Source organism: Pagrus major, chromosome 18, assembly GCF_040436345.1.
Source record: "Pagrus major chromosome 18, Pma_NU_1.0".
NCBI lineage: Eukaryota > Metazoa > Chordata > Actinopteri > Spariformes > Sparidae > Pagrus > Pagrus major.
In genome coordinates, this window is record NC_133232.1 from 10,866,893 (window position 1) to 10,886,528 (window position 19,636).

General features: G+C 39.2%; 2 protein-coding genes across 3 annotated transcripts; one reads left to right on the forward strand and one right to left on the reverse strand.

The window, feature by feature from the left end:
* Positions 1 to 514: 514 nt before the first annotated feature.
* rab33ba (RAB33B, member RAS oncogene family a) lies at positions 515 to 7,511 on the forward strand. Its single transcript, XM_073486276.1, has 2 exons — positions 515 to 1,198; positions 2,375 to 7,511. The coding sequence occupies exons 1-2, from the start codon at positions 971 to 973 to the stop codon at positions 2,873 to 2,875; spliced, it is 729 nt and encodes a 242-aa protein (XP_073342377.1). The 5' UTR covers positions 515 to 970; the 3' UTR covers positions 2,876 to 7,511.
* Positions 7,512 to 7,563: 52 nt separating this feature from the next.
* LOC141012760 (uncharacterized) lies at positions 7,564 to 19,481 on the reverse strand. Of its 2 annotated transcripts, none has more exons than XM_073486278.1 (6): positions 19,044 to 19,481; positions 18,273 to 18,332; positions 11,054 to 11,185; positions 10,008 to 10,154; positions 8,233 to 8,290; positions 7,564 to 8,097 (listed from the first exon to the last, which is right to left on the reverse strand). In XM_073486278.1, exons 1-6 carry the CDS (start codon positions 19,206 to 19,208, stop codon positions 7,994 to 7,996), a joined length of 666 nt encoding a protein of 221 aa, XP_073342379.1. In that variant the 5' UTR covers positions 19,209 to 19,481; the 3' UTR covers positions 7,564 to 7,993. The 2 variants fall into 2 exon arrangements, with proteins under 2 accessions (XP_073342379.1, XP_073342378.1); XM_073486277.1 differs by having other exon boundaries at positions 7,564 to 8,100.
* Between the last annotated feature and the right edge of the window lie 155 nt (positions 19,482 to 19,636).

Below are 19,636 nucleotides of genomic sequence, written 5' to 3' on the forward strand. Positions count from 1 at the left end.
TAGTCAGTGTTTGTGTCAAAAACATATTTTGTCCTGAAAATGGTACAGTGAATAAAACATTTCAGAGGCATATAGGCTATTGTTCTATCTATCACACAGCTACTACATTTCTGATAACTTACTTTGCACATTCAGATTAAAATAAACAACTAAATGATTTAATATTTTTTATGTTATGGATAAGATGATCACAATGACTGACAGATGATTCACAAGACAGCCAGCCGTATACGTGCTTGGGAAAACACTGAAAATGAACGGGGTTCAGTGCTGCAATTATTCCGTATTTGAACTATCGGCTGTCCCATGACATGCTTCACTTCCGCATTCTCCGATTGCAACAGGAGTTTATGGAAGCGTCGCAACCATAACAGCGCTGGCCGCACAAGGCGTTTTGCTGCATCTCCTGATTTCGTCTGAATGTGGCCTAAGGGTGGTGCTTTCTAGATCATCTGAATTCTGAGGTGAAGATTATACTGAAAGCCGAGCAGACATTTTTGAGTAGTAGTTAGCAATGCGAACTGGAGTGAATGATATTCTGTATTAGTGGTGTTAACAAACTCAAAGCTGAGGTCAGCAGTATTTACTGCCTAAAGGTTGGAGTAAATTAATTATTTTACTGAGGATGGACTTTTTTTCCCCACGGGGCTCTGAATGCTACATACAATATATCTCGCGAGAAGTCTTTCTTTGGCAACATTGTACGTGGCGTCACAGCTGAGCACTGGGAGTGTTTACTGGGATGCACTTGTTTAAGATTAAGAAACTGTATGTATATCGACAATATAATTAATGTCGAATAAATGGTATGTACTCTTCACGTGTGGCTTTTTGACGAAGAACGGTAGCTGGTATCGGAAGCTTCCTTGTCATAGAGCAGCACTAGTGTCTTGACCGACTGCTAACGTTAGTGCAGGAGCTGCTGCTGTAGAAGGTTATCCTTGCTGATCATCCAGCCTGTCGGTCTGATATGGCGGAGAGCGGGTCGTCGGTTGAATTCTCCAGCTCTCTGGCGAACTCGACTCTTCCGCCGCCGAGGACCCGCATCTTCAAAATCATTGTGATCGGGGACTCGGGTGTCGGGAAGACCTGCCTCACTTACCGCTTCTGTGCCGGGAAGTTCCCGGAGAAGACCGAGGCCACGATCGGGGTGGACTTCCGGGAGAGGTTGGTCGAAATTGACAGCGAGAAAATCAAGGTGTGCACTGCAGACACAGTCACCACCAACATACTCAGTAATCCAGAGAAGAAGCAGATCTCGTGTCATTTTAATTGAATTACACTGTAGAAGAAGAAGTAGGGACTTATGTAACCTTTCACTGTAAGATAAACATTAAAGAAAGTCACTTAAATAGTTGTGGTTATATGTGGGCTCACTGTTGTTGGTGGAGTCTGTTTATCAACAGTCTGTCTGTTGGCCACTGAGTTCCACTGCAACAGTTACACGCCCTGCTCAAGGGCATGTCAATGGTAATAAATGATCAACAAGTGCTACTTATTCCATTTGGGCAAGTTAAGGATCACTGGCATTCAGGTCATTAAGATGACCACAGTCGATTTAAAGTAGCAATGGTCAAGAATAGCTGATCATTCCTATAAGCCCACATTTAAAGGGGCACTCCTGCAATTTATATGTTTTTAATTTGAGTAAAGCTGAGAGGTTTGCCAGAGACACATTAAAGCAACATTATGTAGGAAGACACATTTTGTGCGATTTGGCTTTCTCTTTTTCTTTCCCTTTTCATGCATCAACATTGTCTTTCTTCAGTGTACCTCTGTCATGATGTCTGTAGAGGCTGATAATCCCATTCTGGCCCCTGAACCTGAAAACCTCCTCCCCGAGGTCCATCGCTTCTGTTATAGAGGTGTACCAACACCAACGATCCCGGGCAGTGCTCCAAGCAGAGTTAGCTAGCAGAGCTAACTTGTAGCTACAGTAGGCAGCAGTTACAGGTTATTTTCAGGAAACTCACTAACTCTTTGTGTAAATCATGGAGAGTTGAGGCAGAACAGCCAGAGGACATTTTTTCCCCTAAAATATGATCCAGTTTCACCCAAATCACTGATAGTTGGTACTGTGTGATGTACTGCTGTAAAGCATTACGCACTGTGAGCCTACCCTCTCATTGAAGTATGTAGTGCAGAAACAAGTGATGGGGGAGTGGCATAGACAGATACATCATTCACTCTACTCCAAGTCACTGTTACATTAAAATGATTATGAAGCTTTGATTGTCAAATAGTTACATAACTTTGCTCTCATAGTTACAGTTGATTATTGGTTATTGTTTAATTGTTGCAGCTCTACCTGTTAGTAGATTTAATTAATCGTTAGTTTGGGTGTTTGGGATTTTTCCACACTGTCCCCCCACAGATCCAGCTGTGGGACACTGCAGGTCAGGAGCGCTTCAGGAAGTCCATGGTGCAGCACTACTACCGCAATGTGCATGCTGTTGTGTTTGTCTACGATGTTACCAATGCTGCCAGCTTCCGCAGCCTCCCAGCCTGGATTGAGGAATGCAAGCAGCATGCACTAGGCACAGAGGTACCCAGGATCATAGTTGGAAACAAGTGTGACCTCCAAGAGTCCATCCAAGTGGGCACAGACGTGGCGCAACAGTTTGCTGACACCCACTCCTTGCCCCTGTTTGAGACATCTGCAAAGAACCCAAACACCCAGGGAGAGGGAAACTATGGTGGAGGAAACAGTGACCATGTTGAGGCTATTTTTATGACGGTGGCCCACAAGCTGAAGTCTCAGAAACCTCTGGTATTGAGCCAGCCAGCTGAGGGATCAGGAGGTACCATCAACCTGAGTAGGGGGAGGGATGACGGGGGAGACAGAGCCAGGAGCTGGGGCTGCAGCAGCTGCTGAGGGAGAAAAATGGAGGGAAAGAGGTGAGACAACGTCAACCTGAGGCTGCACCAGACCGGAGAGATTGACAATGGAAAGAGTTGAGGAATGAGTGGTGGTCTAGAAAGAAAGGATGGTTCTTGCAAAGTGGCTTCAGCACAACACAAGAATGTCTCCATTAGAGGAGGATACATTTTATTCCAGTGCTTGTGCTTAACTTTACAAATGACTTAAAATGGTTTTGGGGTATAATTTACAGTGTGATTGTTGTTTCAGAATGCCAAAATCGATCATGGGTACCTGGAAATTATCCTGAACAGATAGCCAGAAATCTGATTCTAAATTATTTCACCTCATTCAATGATTTATGTTGTGAACATGCACTGATGAAGTTAAATTTCTCTTAGCTTCATGTTAACAGAAAATATGGAGACACCATGACATTAATTAAAAAAGGGGATTTGGGGGTGGAAAATACCATATTCTTTCGTTACAAAACAGCTTTACCATGACCTGATGGGAGAGAAGAATTGCATGTCTTCATTCTGTAAGGGGTGGACAAAATAGCAGAACACATTATAATCTAATGCATTCTGTGCCATTTCATTTGTGTTCGTGTTAGACTGTCATGCCACTTTTCCACCAAAATTAGCAGGTCTACACCGTTTTTTTAAACGCGGGTCAACCCGCTAAAATTCACCTATTGACTGCGATTTTTATCTGAAGCGCTACATTGTACGTCACTGACGTCACATTTCATGGCACAAATGCACCCGAAACAGGTAACAACACCAGTTAAAGTCAACACAAGCAAGCGGTAGGCAGCATGGAGGCCATTGACGATGTTATGTTGATCACCGGTTTATACATTTTACTCCAGTATCCTTATTTATGCACCACCACCGGATGTTGATAACACAACATAACGCGTCATCACTTCACGCAGCGAAAATACGTCACAATTTTGTGTGTTCACCCTGGGTCTTACGTTTAGATCAAAGCCGAGCTGAGCCGAGGTGATAAAAACCCGAGTCTACTGCAGAGTCAATTGACCCGGGTGTAAATGCTGAGTGTACACATTCCCATTGCACACAAAAGCCTGATCTTAGCAGATTTAAATGGCATTTTTGACCAGTGGAAAACAGATCCAAAATGCTGCAGCTTTCTTTTTACGATGGGGTCTTCGTGCACAGAGTGTAGCTGCTACTTACTCTTCTTTGCTTGCCTGTATATTACTTTCCACTCTTTCGTTGATATTGCGAATACGTCCAAATACATGTAGTGCTGATATCAATGCAAAGACAGTCATCATTACAGAGCAGTCTGTCCCCTTGCCCAAACCATACAGAGTATTCATTACATGTATGAACACATCTGACACAGACAATCTCCTCTTGTGTGCTGCAGGTGTGAACAGACAAATGTGGACAATATCCTGATTTGATTCTCTGGATATGTCTGGAGTTTATATGTCAGAGTTATACAAACACTACTCCATAGTGGCAGCTACCAGTGGTCAAAAACTATACAGGTTAAATTTAAAGGTGCAATATGTACAAATTTTAGTTGGAAGACATTCATAAATAAACTAAAACTATCAAAAGAATGTGAAGAAATAACAGTTTTGACATCTGCATTGTATTACACAGACATCTACTGAAGTTAGAATGCTAACCAACTAGCACTAGCCTGTTCCGGTCCAACATTCTTGTGCTAGCTGTGTAAACACCAACACTCCCCATGGGCTCCAAGCTACCAGTCCTGACGAATAGATGCATGGCTAATCAAGCCAACTAGTTAACGGCAGCTACAGTTACCAGCAGTTAGTGGTGATATGCTGCCCCCTGTTTGTTTTGAGTATGAATTCCACAGTAGGCCACTCCTTAGATATTGCACCTTTAAAGAAATGTGCAATCGTAAGGGTTAGGGTAAGTTTTTTTTTTATATTAATGGTCTGTATTAGATGCATATCAAGCTAATCGAAATATCGTTACTGATTGAAAAACAAGGGTTTGTCATAAGCAAAATGTCATTTTCATACTAAAGAAAACCATGGGAAATACCCTGAAGTCACCACATTCACATTTTTCACACTTGCAGTGCCTATAAAAAGTATACACCCCCTTGGATGTTTTCTCCTTTTATTGCTTTTATGGAATCATGGTCGATATAATTTGGCTTTTTTGACAAGAATTTACAAAAAAAAAAAAAAACGTCTTTAATGCTGAAGTGAAAACAGATTTCTACAAAGTAATGGCAATTAATTAAAAATATATAATGTAAAATAAGTGATTACATAAGTATTCACACCCCTTCAAGTCTATTTAATAGATACACCTTTAAAACTTCAGGGTGTCCTCCAGGATTTCCCTATATTTGCAATCATTTTAACCTCTACCTTTATTAGCCTTCAAGGGCCTGTTACCGAGAAGCACCCCCACAACATGATGCTGCCACCACCACCCTCCACAGGGAGATGGTGCGTTTATGGTGATGTGCAGTGTTTGGTGTCCGCCAAACATAGCCTCTAGTCTGATGGCCAAAAAGCTCCTCTTTGGTCTCAATAGACCAAAGAACCTTCTTCCAGTTGACCTTGGAGTCTCCCACATGCATGAACTCTAGTTGAGATTTAATGAGCTTTCTTCAACAGTGGCTTTCACTTTGCCACTCTCCCATAAAGCCTTGAATGGTGAAGAACCTGAGCAACAGTTGTTGTATGCAGTCTCTCCCATCTCAGCTGCTGAAGCTTTTGTCTTCCTTCTCTCACTAGTCTTCTTCTTGCAGGGCCACTCAGTTTGTGAGGACGGCCTGCTCTAGGCAGATTTACACATGTGCCATATTTCCTCCCAGTTCTTAACGATGGATTTAACTGAACTCCGGGGGATGTTCAGTGACTTGGAAATGTTTTTGTATCAATCCCCTGACTTATACTTTTCAATAACCCTTTCACTGAGGTGCTTGGAATGTTCTTTTGTCTTCGTGGTGTAAAATATCCAGGAATACTGATTAACCAGTGACTAGACCTTCCAGACACAGGTGTCTTTATACTACAATCACTTGAGACAGTCACTGCACTAATGTTATCTCCATTTCACTAATTGTGAGGCTACTAGCACCAATTGGCTGGTCCTCTGTTGAATTAGGTCAGTCACTTTAAAGGGGGTGAATACTTATTACTTATTTTGCATTATATATTTTTTATTAATTGACATTACTTTGTAGAAATCTGTTTTCACTTTGACATTAAAGAGTTTTATTTGTACATATGTGGCAAAATTATTATATTATATTGACCATGATTCCATTTATAAAAGCAACAAAAGGGGAAAACAATTCCCAGGTCAAAAATGAGTTGCTGGGCCCCTTTTAACCCCTATTTTCTCCAACTCAATTGTATTACTAATCTTGTAGTGCCCTTTCAAAACATGCTTTTTGGTACAGATTATCTGGTAATGTGAGGGGTTTACACATCCAGTCTGAATCCTCCTGAACTGCTCACTGACTCATCGAGGCCACCCCGATAATATCAAAATGTTTGATATTTATGATTTAAAATCTGGATGAGTACATTGGTACTTGCCGAACACGACCAAAACAATCAATGAGAGGCATCCCAGAACAGCTGACAGCGCTGTTAAGCAACAGGAAACATTCTAGCCCTTGAGGTTAGCGTTAGCTAGCATACTACTGTTGACAGAATCTTAAAATCTCACCCCCAGTTCTTGAATAGAAACAGAAAATCCTTGTTGACCGCATCTCCCCATTTATCCAGACTTTAATCTTCTGCTTTTGTTTTTCGAAAGCAAGTTGTTGTACCGTGCCAATCTCCATTTTGTTTACGTCTGCTTTGTCTTTAACTGTATTTGCCCATTCCTTCGTCTGTATAGGAAAGTCTACAAAATAGCCAGATTGATAAACAAGAGTATAGTACTCTGTAGGCTAGCCAATGAATCAAAAAGTTAAAACCATACCTCTCATAGTGTTTACCTCCACATATACATGGATGCCTATACCCACAACTTCTCCTGTATGTTAGCTTGTGCTATAATACTCAGCATGTCTTGCCAATGCCATTGTATGATAAAAGCTGACAGTTTATTTCTGAGTGGTATTACTTCGCAGCTTTGGATGTGTGTTGTGGCCACAGCTGGTCCTGTGGCTCCTCTGTTGGTCACGCCAGGTTATGCTGCACATTGTTTTCTTGAGAGATATGGACTATCAATCAAACCAAAAGGCCTTCTCTTATGACTCAGTGTTCAGAGTCTATGCATATGGACCAAAAAAAAAAAACAGACACAGACATTGGCTGTTATCTGGACCTGTGGCTTCCCAGCAGTGTGTCAACAGTAGAAGGCTTTTTTTTTTATTGATTTAGATTTAGTTGCCGCTTTCTTCTGTTCTTTAAGTGGCCTTTGTGTTTGCCCCCCATCTACCTTCACACCAGGTCCTTCTATAATTTCCTTTGCCTTAGTTTTTTCACCACAGCCATGAACGGCAAATAATGCTACTGTATCCCTTATTGCAATTGTCCAGAAAGACAAAAATAAATTAAAGAATTGTATTGATTCACAAAATGAATGAACTAACTGGGGACAAGCAGCTGCAATGTGTTGTGTCATGTGTAACCTTGCAATAAACTACCTTGAACATTTCAAAATTTGGGGTAATATTTCTTTAGAAAATCAATTGTAATAACTCAAACAGCTCAATCCGGTTTTTTCTTTATTAAATACAAATAGAACGCTTTAGAATTTATATATTGAGAACATAACTCACTTTAACACAGCACACAGGGAATAAGGCATGTCCGTCTTGACATGTGACATATACAGGTTTTCAACTTCGACAATGTTTGGCAACAAATCTCTGGTCAAAGAGCTGTTTAGACACTGCCACAGTCCAAAGTGCTTGGTCTAATCAAGAGCAAAAACAACTAATCTAACTAAAACATCTCTAGACAACTTTCTGATTTGATATCTTGATCTTATATTTAGTCTTGAGATTTCTTCTCTCTATTTATCTAAAATAAGAAATGTGTAGGCAAACTTCAAGGAAATATAATCCATAATAATCCCCCTCCCCTCGAAAGTGGAGAAACAAACAGGAATGTGTAGGACCAGTCTCTAATGTAGAGGTGTGTCAGGTCAGTCTGCTATATGGAGGCAATTTGGAGGGAGCCTTGTCTTCAGTGGTGCACCTGTCAGTGGACTGAGCCGGAGAGTTGAAGAGCCTGTCATCACCTCCTGCTGGAGGCAGAAGAGAATTACAATCAGGACTGCTTACTGAGAGCGAAGCTACAACACTAGCAAACACAGTAATATCAGCAGCAACTGTGGCAGAGGATTGGTCTAAAAACAACATTTAACATTAGTTCTTACCTTGCCAAGTACAAACCATTTCAGTATCCCCAGGGTCACACTGAGGAACCAGTGTTTCCTGCAACACACAGACAAAAACAAACACTGGAGATAATGTCACTCTTATTAGGAAGACAAAAGCCTTATTTTCAGAATAGTCGACATGATTTGTTTGGTCACGTAGATGCAAAACATTATAAACCACTAGAGGGGAGTTTGTTGTCAAAGCAATGTTACAATATACAACAGCATGTCCTGAACAGAGGTATCTCTGGTGTTTGAAGTAGTCTGAGACTCTAAACCCCTTTTTCGATCAGTGAATGTCCAGTCTTAGTTTACCGTTAGTCTTCTGGCCTAGCACCAACATAACATGACTTTCAAGGCAAAGTAGCATATCATTAGCTAACTACAATATATTGTGGGGTTACTGATTATAGTAGACACTCATCCTACTGGTTCTGGATGCTCCTATATTATGCCTTGATTCCACCAGGCACAGCTCTATGACATTGTGTCAGCAACATAGTTTTATTTAATCCTCCTCACAACTTCAGAACCCACCAGAAGCGGAAAGTTTTGCTTGCCTGATTTTGTTGATTTGTTGACTCATATTCCTTGATTTTTGTGATTCTACCATGGGTGAGTAGACTATGTAGTGAAATAGTTTCTTTTTTTGTTTGTTTTTGCGGTCGGAGTCTGCACAGGGTGTTTTATTTAAAAACTTGGCTGGATATTCTATACCACTCCTCTGTCTGATTTCCTGTCAGATGCTCAGTCAGTTCTCAGTCATAATTTGAGCCATTGGTCTGATAACATTTCAAGTTTAGTCGAGCCACATGATTAAATCATTTGAACTCTTTTCAAATTAGCTGGTGACTAAACTGGAAGTTAGCCGGCTAGGCTGTTGCTCTATGGGCCTCACAACCCAGACAATCCAGGTAATTCTACACCCAGGAAGTCTTTTATAGCTTCATGCGCCACTTTGCAGCTTTCATAGGAATGAACAGAACTCCGCCTCTGACACTGTATACAGATTTCCCTTGTTAGATCTATGGTACAGCTTCACGCAGCCTCATCAAAAATAGATCTGGCACATATTTTAAGTGGAGCAAAGCAGAGAGTCACTTCTGGGACACTTCTGAAATGCATCGCACGTGTCTGGTGGAATCACAAGCATTGTCTAGATAGAATGTTTGCTATCAGCTCTGGTGGCTGCATCACAGTCAGAACGTGACACAGTGTGCCCAATGGAATCTATCTGTTCAGGTTTAGGACGATGTTAGCAGCTCTGTCCTGCTTTCTATTATATTATGGTAGGTTTACTCGCCACAGGCAAACTTGTTCCCTGATTTAACATATATTTTTGCCAAACTCATCAGTTTGTCTTTATACTTCCCTCATACTTTCTCTTATAACACTGAAAGCGAAACTCACTGTTTAATGACAATGAACCATAAATCTAACCTCTGGATTACTTGTCCACGCATGTTTTTAACATTAGAATGTACCATAAGTATCTGAACAGGGTTATATTAAGAAGAAAATGATACAAGCCAGCTGTGACAGTTAACATTTCAGCCAACAAAATTCAGGGCCGCTGACTAAAAATGAGAAGATGCTTTTCTCTGCCTCAGTCTGAAATCAAGGACCCATTGTCTCACAAATGACTAAGAATTATGCGAGGTAAATCTGCCACCTTTAACAGCAAAATCTGCAGAACAGAACAATACAGTATATCAAAATACAAAAGGTTTTGCTAATTTTAAAGCCATTTTGGTGACTGTGTTCTTTCCTACCAATCCTGTTCTGGCATCATAGCAGCCACAGCATGGAAGACTACGGCAACCCACAAAGGCGATGACAGATGAGAGAGCCAGGCTGATGGTGCAGGACAGCAGTATGGTGGCATTAGCCCCCTTCACCATCCGATGGAGCACAAACGTCTGAACGGAGAGAAAAACTGTCTATAAACCTGTATTAAGTAGTCACAGCTGTAATGTGGTTGTTCTTGCACTTCCATGAGATTACAGTGTGGCCTTTAGGATTTTACCCAGACATATAGTACATACTTCATGACAGTCTGGCCAGTAGTTGTTAAGATATCTTGCTCTGTAACAAAGAGTCAGACTGACTGAGCATGACTTCCTCAGGCCTCACTACTACTGGTGCAAACATTAGCCAACAATTGCTGTAGTTATTAGTCTGAGGACAACAGTTTGTAGTTTTAAAAAGGACTACTCCACCTCTCGCAAGATTTCAGAGCAAGACTCCTTCCGCAATGAGACCTGTGTTTGGTTACAAAACCAATCTCATTATTTAACAAAAAGGTCTCTCTCTGTAGGAATTGTTTCCGTAATGTTGTCAGAAACTTAGATAACCAACCTCAGCCTGTCAGTGATAAACAGGTGCTTTTAGTGGATGTCACTTTGACGGTTGGAGTTTCCCCAAAGTATTACATTACAGCCATTGCACCTATGGTGTGGCTGCCAGCTGAGGAGATCTACTGGAACAATTCCAAAACTTTTGGTAAGTATGAATCGTTTATACACAAAAAGCAGGTAGACAGACAAACTGCTGCTTTTTGTATTTTGCAAGTCAAGTAAACATAATTTTGTTCCGGTGTATGCCCCTTGCATGTATGACAATGTAAGGTTGAAACTTGATGACAATTAAGTTTACCAAGTTCCTTATCATTCCAAGTTTGTTCTCGTACATAAAACCTCAAAAAATGACTGAGCTATTGTCTCCACAATGACCATCAGGCTGAATTATAAGCTCTGATAGTCTCAATACAAAACTATAAAAAACTTTTCGTGTGTGCATGTGTGCGCATGTTGGTTACCACTTGAGGACTGTCGTGGTGGTGGAAGACTTCCTTGTCCTCCTCTCCATAGGTGAGTGTCAGGCAGGAGTAACCGGATATAAACACTGCAGCTGCACAGGAGAGTCCTGCTGCTACAACCATCACACCCACCTGCAGGGACAGCAACACAAGCTCGGCAAAAGGAAATTACAATATGTTAAAATAAAACTCCTAAATAAGAAAATGTATGACAGCGCACATCCCAGAGAGAAACTTACGTTTTCCAGAGGAAATACGCACCATATTCTCTCTGAATGACAGTGACATTAACCACGTGTTTCTTTTAACTGATTTATATTGTTAATGTAAAGAATATTCATTACATTGAAAAATTCATTAGTTATGATTAAAATAATGGTTGTTGCTAATGTACTGTATTAATGACCCCCACGCATTGTGATTTTACTGCTTTCATGGGAGCTCAAACCCTACCTTATAGGAGTTCAGCTCCCATTGACTCCCACATAACTCGAACCCTGCTCCTTGTGACCCTTATTGTAAGTTGAAGACATCCATCCCTGAAAGGTATTGTCATTGATTCCGGGGAAAGACTGTTGATATCTGAATTTGCAGCCAAACAAACATACCCATCCCATCAATGCTCATTCAGAAACTCCAACCCCCAAAGTCATAGATGGTTCTGTGAAACATAGCAACACTAAAATTACCCACCAGTCAAACCACCTTGTTTTTGTTTTCCATTTACAGAGCCAGGAGTCTGTATGAAGACCAAGTTTTTTTTGTTTTAAGGTGCGTACACAGAACGGACAGCTAGCGGATCTTAAATGCAAAAGAGTGCTGAATAAGCATCCCTAAACTGTAATTAACCATGTATTAATGCTCCTTGTGACCGTTATTGTAAAGCTGAAAACATATATTCTTTAAGCAATACATTATACATGCACAAGGATCATAAATTAGCATAATGAACCATTTATTCATGTTTTTGTAAACTTTTGTGAAAACATGTATCCCTTCATTAATACTTTGAAATGAGATATTGGTAAATCATTTTTTTCATTTCAAAAGAAAGTTAAATGTTGTAAATAAAATAATTGCTTTTACTTTTAACATGTAGCATTATGAATGAATGAATGCAAATTTATTTCGAACACGTGAAAACAAAACAAAAAAGAAGTTAAATTAGTTCGACAAATAAGCATAATAAAACGAAAAGCATGTTATACATAAGTATATTCCATTAACAAGCACTGACATGCCCAAAAAAGAGTAGGAAGAAGTATACACTTATTTAATCCTACCCCTTCTCCACAACTCAGTAGTTAATCATAATCATATTTACATACACACACATATATACATATGTGCTGAACACACATACACATACATACATAAACTCACACATACATACAAATATATATACATAGCTTATCATATAATATACATAATATATATACAGACCACATTTCTAGATCTTATTGTAAAAATTCAGTTATTACCACAAATTTATATTTCATAACATTTATATTTTATACACACAAACACATGCGTACATCTATGAAAACACCTACCGATTTTTAAAGCCCTCGCTTATCCCTGTATCTTTTGAAAATCATCACCTTGTACCTTTTTTTGAATTGGATCATGCTTGGACATTGCTTTAGCTCCATACTAATACCATTCCACACCACCGCTTGAAACCCACTTACTTTTTATAGTCGTGCGAACAGCTAGCATCTTGAAATTAAACTTTTCCCTCAAATTATAACCCCCCCTCTCTATAAAAAAAAGGTTTCTGAATATGACCTGGTAGTATTTTGTTTCTTGCTATATACATTACTCGGGCAGTTTGATGTTCAACCAGGTCAATGAACTTTAACACACAGGAATTTAAAAACAATAAGTTGGTGTGATCATCCTACTTTATGAACTGTTCTTATGGATCATTTTTGAAGTGTGAAGGTGTTACCCCAGACCTCCAAACAGTAATTTAAATATGGTAAGACCAGTCAACAGTAGAGAATGTGCAGTGATTTGTGATCCAGTACGTGCTTTATTTGATATTTGATTATTTCATTTACATTTTCCAAACAACATGATCTTTGTTTTGCTTAAATCTATTGATAATTTAATAACATCAAACCACCTTTTTAATTTGCTCATTTCAGATGTGATTAACTATCTAAGTATTCTAACTATTAAGTCCACATGTCCAAACATGATGACATTAACTCACCCATCTTCACAAACTGTTGCCTGTCATCTAGATAGCTTCACAGCCAATTCAAAACAACCCCGGATACCACACCGTTCCAGTTTATTAATTAATCTGTCATGATTGATTGTAGCAAATGTTTTGAGATCAATAAATACCCCAGCTGCATATTTCTTTTGGTCTAAGCAGCTTGTGATTTCTTCAATTAGTTCAATAACTGCTAAAGATGTTGATCTGTTGGATCTGAATCCAATTGACTTAGAAAAACTCTTTGTTTATTGATAAATACATTTTACTAACTAAGATTTTGGAAAATTGAGGAAGCAGAGAAAACAGGCCTGTAATTTGTAAAGTGGTGTTTGTCTCCAGTTTTGTACAGTGGTATGACTTTTACAATTTTCATTTTACTTGGGAATTTACCAGTTTGGAGTGATAAGTTACAGATGTATGTTAGTGGTTTAGCAATTCCCCTCAGTCATTTTTTAAACTATTCTCATGTCAATGTCATTCCAGTCAGTAGAAATTGTGTTCTTACATTTATGAACAATCTCTATAATTTCACCCTCTATCACTGCCATAAAACACATTGAGTTAGGATTATTTTTGATGAAATCACCATTCTTCTCTTCAGATGTCACTGAATCAAGGATTTTTCCTGCCAGTTTTGGTCCAACACTTAACGCCATTAACTACATCATCCATATTATTAATAATCTTATCATTATCAATAAAGTACTAATGATAATTAACTTGTCTAGAACAATTTCCAATAACATTGTTTAATATATTCCATATACCTTTAATATTGTTCTTATTATTATCTAACAGATTGCTATAATATTCCTTCCTACCAATTCTGTATTTTTCTTTTTGCAGGCATTTTGTAATTCCAAAGTGATCCATGGACTGTCTGACTTGTCATGGTTTTCTTCTTTATATATTATTTACCAATTTTGGTTTAGTAATTCATTTTTTAAAGCGTTCATTGACTCCTCTGCCCTTACTCGTCTGTACTCGAGTTTAATGTCCTGCTTTCCCTTCTTGTAATTACTGTCAAAGACTAAACACTGGTAGGTGGTCACTGATGTCATTGATCAGTAATCCACTTATTGCATTGTTCTCTGTAACATTAGTAAATATGTTGTCTATCAATGTGGCACAGTGAGATGTAATCTTGCTGGGTCTGGTGAATTTTGGAAAAAGGCTTAAACTGTACATTGTACTGATAAAGCCTTCAGTTGGTTTGTGGTTGTTTGGATAAAGCAGATCTATATTAAAATCCCCACAGATGAACACGACCTTTTGATTTGACATTGTAAAAATGTCTTTCATTCATTCCTTGAAATTTTCAATGTTAGAATCCGGTGCTCTATAAATACAGCTAACAATTACATTCTTCTTTTTTTCCATGTATATTTCTACCGATTGCAGTTGTCATTCTCTCTAACACCTTGAAATTAAAGTTTTTGTCCACATAAATATTCCTTAATGTTGTGGAAATTTGAATAGGCTTCTACTGTTAAAATAAAGTTAGTTTGAAGATACTTTCTTATCTGTCTTGATGGTCTTGTTGAACTGTTCATCTGTGTAATAGCAGCAGTCGCCGTTGATGTTAAAGAAGTTATTTTCCGTGTCAATATTTATATTCCATGTCCTGTGAATTGTGCTCCTGTGTGTTATATGTATATTATCTCCGGTTGTAGATGAATGATTTCCTTCATGTTTGTGAAAGTGTGTCATGTTTGTGTATTTAATCACTTGTGTTTCCAGTTACCTTACAGTCCACTCGATCCTGATCCTCATTTAAATTTGTCCAGCTCCTTGATGTCTTTGATTACCAGCACTTTGGCCTCCTCCAGTGTTCTTTTTAGTTTAATGAATATTTTGCAGTTTGTGGTCCGTGTGGATTGTATTTTCTTCTGTTTCTTCATGAATCTTGCTTTCCTGGCAATATCAGCGTTACGTTTTGTTAGGCGTTCATTCATGTAGACATCTGTTCTCTTCAGCTTCCTTCCTTGTTTTAGCAGTGCAGTTTTGCGTTTTCTGTTAACAAACCTCATTATTATGGCTGGTTTGTCGTCGTCGTCGTTTTTCTGGGGCAGAGGGTGACATGCTTCAGTGATGTTACAGTCCACTTAAATGCCCTTGGACTGCATAAAGGCTGCCACCTGTTGCTCCACGGAGTCAGAAACTAACTCACCGGGCTACACATCGTGGTCAGTGGTCAGTGCCCTAGCGTATGACAAGGGTTTTATTTTGAGCCCAGTGACAATAACATCATTCATCACAGTGTACTGCTCTAGGTCGGCCACTCTGCTCTCTAGGAAGGCGAGTCTCTTGTCCTTTTTGGTGTTTTGTAGCCTCAGAGCCTTCACCTCCGCCACCAGGTCCAGGATGGATTGCTGCTGCAGCCTGATGGCAGAAACCTCCTCCATCAGAAAGGCAAGCGACCTCTTTATGTGGTCGACTGCTTCTATCACTGGTTGCTTCTTCGGTGGCATGACTCTCAGATACGTAGGCTAACGTTAGCTCAGGACAGAGAACTCAAGTCTTCATTAAGTCTTCATCTTTTTAAATTTGGAATTAATCATGAAATGTTTTGGTGTCACAGAAATGATTTTTTTGAGATATGGCTAAAGTTAAGTTTAGGCTGGTAGGGGAGGTAGGGGAAAACAAAAATTGATGGGGGAACAGACTTGGACACAACACCAATGCTCCTGAATGTGTCCATGGCTGAGATAAGGTGGAATACTGCTATATAATTTTTTTCTGTGAATTTGTACTTTCGATCGGACAAGGATATTACAGTACATCAAAAGATCAAAATGCTGTAAAGAATTGTTATAAATAAATAGTTCTCTATATTATAAACTCTGTGTTAAGTGTCACATACTCATCAAGGAAAAGTGTCCTTTCTACTATTCATGAAAGACGGAAAAGAATTAGAAAAATACAAAGATAATCCAAAAAGAGGCCAAAGGGGAAAATTTTGCTTTGAGGGGAAAGAAAGTGCACATTGGGGGTGGGCGATACCACAAAATGTTGTTTTAATCTGATACCAAGTAATACAAGGCCAATAAAACCAATACTGATACCGATACTTTTTATCATTAAGACACAGGAGTATTTCTAAAGGCATATTGCCTTATACCACCATCTTCCAGTCCTAATTAGGGGTTGCAGGAGAGACTTTAACAAGTTTAAGCGTAATATATCTTTTTCAGTCGCACAAAAAGGTTATCGTATTCAGCCATTTTCATATTTCAGGTTTGAGGTATATTATTTTGTTTCAGTTTCATTAAAATAATTCCTTTAGATAACAAGTGTCAATGGGCTGAATACCAGTAGCGCCGAGATCAAAAAGTGGCCAAAGGTATGTCAATTGCTGCTCAGTGGTATACACCGATCCCTAGACTGGTGTACCGATCCTTGGAGTGGTATGCCACTGTTATGCCACTGGTATTCAACCGACACATGGCGGTATGTGCCGCTTGAGACTGTTATGCCATTGAAAGACTGTTATAAACTACTCAAAGCTAATGAAAGAGCTAGCCTCAGCTAACATGACTAATGCTAGCCCAGCCACTGTAGCCAGTCTGACTAATCGATAGCAGAAACTTTGAGCCAACCAACCAAACAATACTTACTGACAGGTTTTCCTTAATAGGAGAACACAATAATACTTTACTTCATATAAAATCTATGTCACGGAACATTAACCATTGTGGCATATTATGTATCATGTTCACTGTACTTTGAATGACCGGAATAAGCCGGAATAATAATAAAGAAAAAGATGAATCAATCAAATAGACGTATATCCAAATTTAGCCTGTATAATACCCGAAGGCTTATACTGCTGGATCAGTTGGTATATCGATGCCCAAAGGCTTATATGCTGGATCACCACTTTCTTATCACAATAAGCCAGAAGTAAAACAGTAAACAGTAAAACTACCAGGTGTCAGACAACATCCCATATAATATACTTTTTTCTTTATTAGCAGCTTATTCCAGTCATTCAAAGTACAGTGAACATGATACATAATATGCCACAATGGTTAATGTTTCGTGACGTAGATTTTATTTGAAGTAATGCATCATTGTGTTCTCCTAATAAAGAAAACCTGTCAGTAAGTATTGTTTGGTTGGTTGGCTCAAAGTTTCTGCTATCGATTAGTCAACGGTATCCATCCAATAGTCTTTTAATGGCATAACAGTCTCAAGTGACACATACGGTCATGTGTCGGTGGAATACCAGTGGCATAATAGCAGCATACCACTCCAAGGATCAGAATACCAGTCCAGGGATTGGTATATGCCGCTGAGCAGCAATTGACATACCTTCGGCCACTTTTCGATCTCGGCGTCACTCCTGAATACTGTATATTATTTGGATGTCTGAGTAAAGTATGCAATAATTTATCAGTGTGACTAAAATATTTATTTCACTGCATGTACCTGGATATTACCCCTTTCTCTGAAAAGACTCAGTAAACTCTGTTTACTGGAGTGCAGAGTATTGGTAGATCGATCCACCCACCCCTTGTGCACACTTTCTTTTTGTTATCACAAATGATGGTATCAGTTTAACAATTTGCATTCAAGACCAAGATGCCTCGACTGTCATGGATTTTCCTCCAAGGTCACCTGGCCTCAACCCCACTGAACATTTATACTGGTACTTAAAGACTGAGGAAGCCGAGCATTTCTGTGGCATCACAAGAAGCTTTTTGGATCACTGTCAATAACATGAGTCAGCAGGTTTTACTTGTGGAGTCCACACAGCATGAGTGCATGCTGTTGTTTAAGCAGAAGGAGGACACACCGAATATTATATAAGATATTCTGAAATTCATGGACATTTTTCTGAGATTCAACTTTTCACTCAGATTGTTAAACTGATATTATCACTTGTATTAGGAAAATAGTATAGATTTGAAACAAATGCAAAAAAGAAGAATTTTGTCCAGTGGTGGTCTCAGACTTCTTGTCACGAAGAGTCAAAACCGTCACACTTACCAGTATTGAGTTTTTCCTCTGGGAGGCAAACAGCGCCAGAACACCTGGAGAGGCCATGATCTAAATGGAGGTGAGAGCGGCCTGAATTAAATGACAGACAAAGCGGCAGGCAGGAACAAAGGCCCGGACAAGCAGCTTCAACAGGTTGTTAAAATACACACAAGAAATGTCTTAATGACAGCTAAGCCCCAATATGTCCAATTATCTCTTACATTAGGTTTAACCAGAACCCATTCAATATTCGGGAAATAATAGTGTAGTCTTATCGAGAAACCTTTGTGAAAAACAAGTGTGAAAATTGGCGAAAAAAACAACAACTACATGTTAGACATGAAGAGGAATCTTGCTGCCAAATTTGACTTGCGTGTTAATCAGAATCAGAATCAGCTTTATTGGCCAAGTAGGCTATGTTAAACACATACAAGGAATTTGACTTCGGTTTTTTCTTAGCACCCGATGTAGGCTACATAGACGTAAACATGAACATAAACATAACATAACAAACATTCAACTAGAAAGAACAAGAACAACAAAGAACAGTAAATTAAAAAAGTGTTCAGAGGTCCGGTCTATTATAAATATATATTTAAGTGTATATATATTTAAGTGTATATATATATATATATATATATATATATATATATATATAGATATAGATATAGAAAGAGTTTTCTATATATATATATATATATATATATATATATATATATATATATATATATATATATATATATACTAGAAAGAGTTTCTGACAGAGGATCAATATCTCACCAGTCCTCCCCACACCGGCGTCCTGGTGGTACTCAGTGGGGTATCCTTGCGAAAAACAGCGTCCATGAACCCACACACCACACAAAGACCCGTACAAGCCAGCTGGAGGATCCCGAGGACGAGCATGCTCTTCTGGTTGAAAATGAAGTACCGGTATCGGTCCATCTCCTATTAATCCGCTAGAAAGTCACTATTACCAGTCAGTATCTCTCCGCGGTCAGAGGTGAAGTTTAGCAAGTTTGTGAAACTTCACGTTAGCTTGATGCTCGGTGTCGGTTTGTGGGCTTTTTGTGTCAAAAACACGAGTCCCCGTGGTCACAACAGCGGTTAAAATTTATTAACTCTAAAATATGGTTGCTTTCATTACAGCAAGACACACTTTCAGTATTTCTATCCAGTAGTGTCTATCTTCCGGTCCGCAGGCTGGCTTCAGTGTTGATTCAGCAGGTAGGAAGTTTATCCATTAACCTGGCTGACCGTCAGCAGGTGGCGGTGATTTGTTGCCCAGCATTTGGACTCTCAGGCTGTCAAGAAGAACCTCCGCCCCTACTCCTGCCTTAGAATTATTTCGACTTTTAAAGATAAGATTCGTC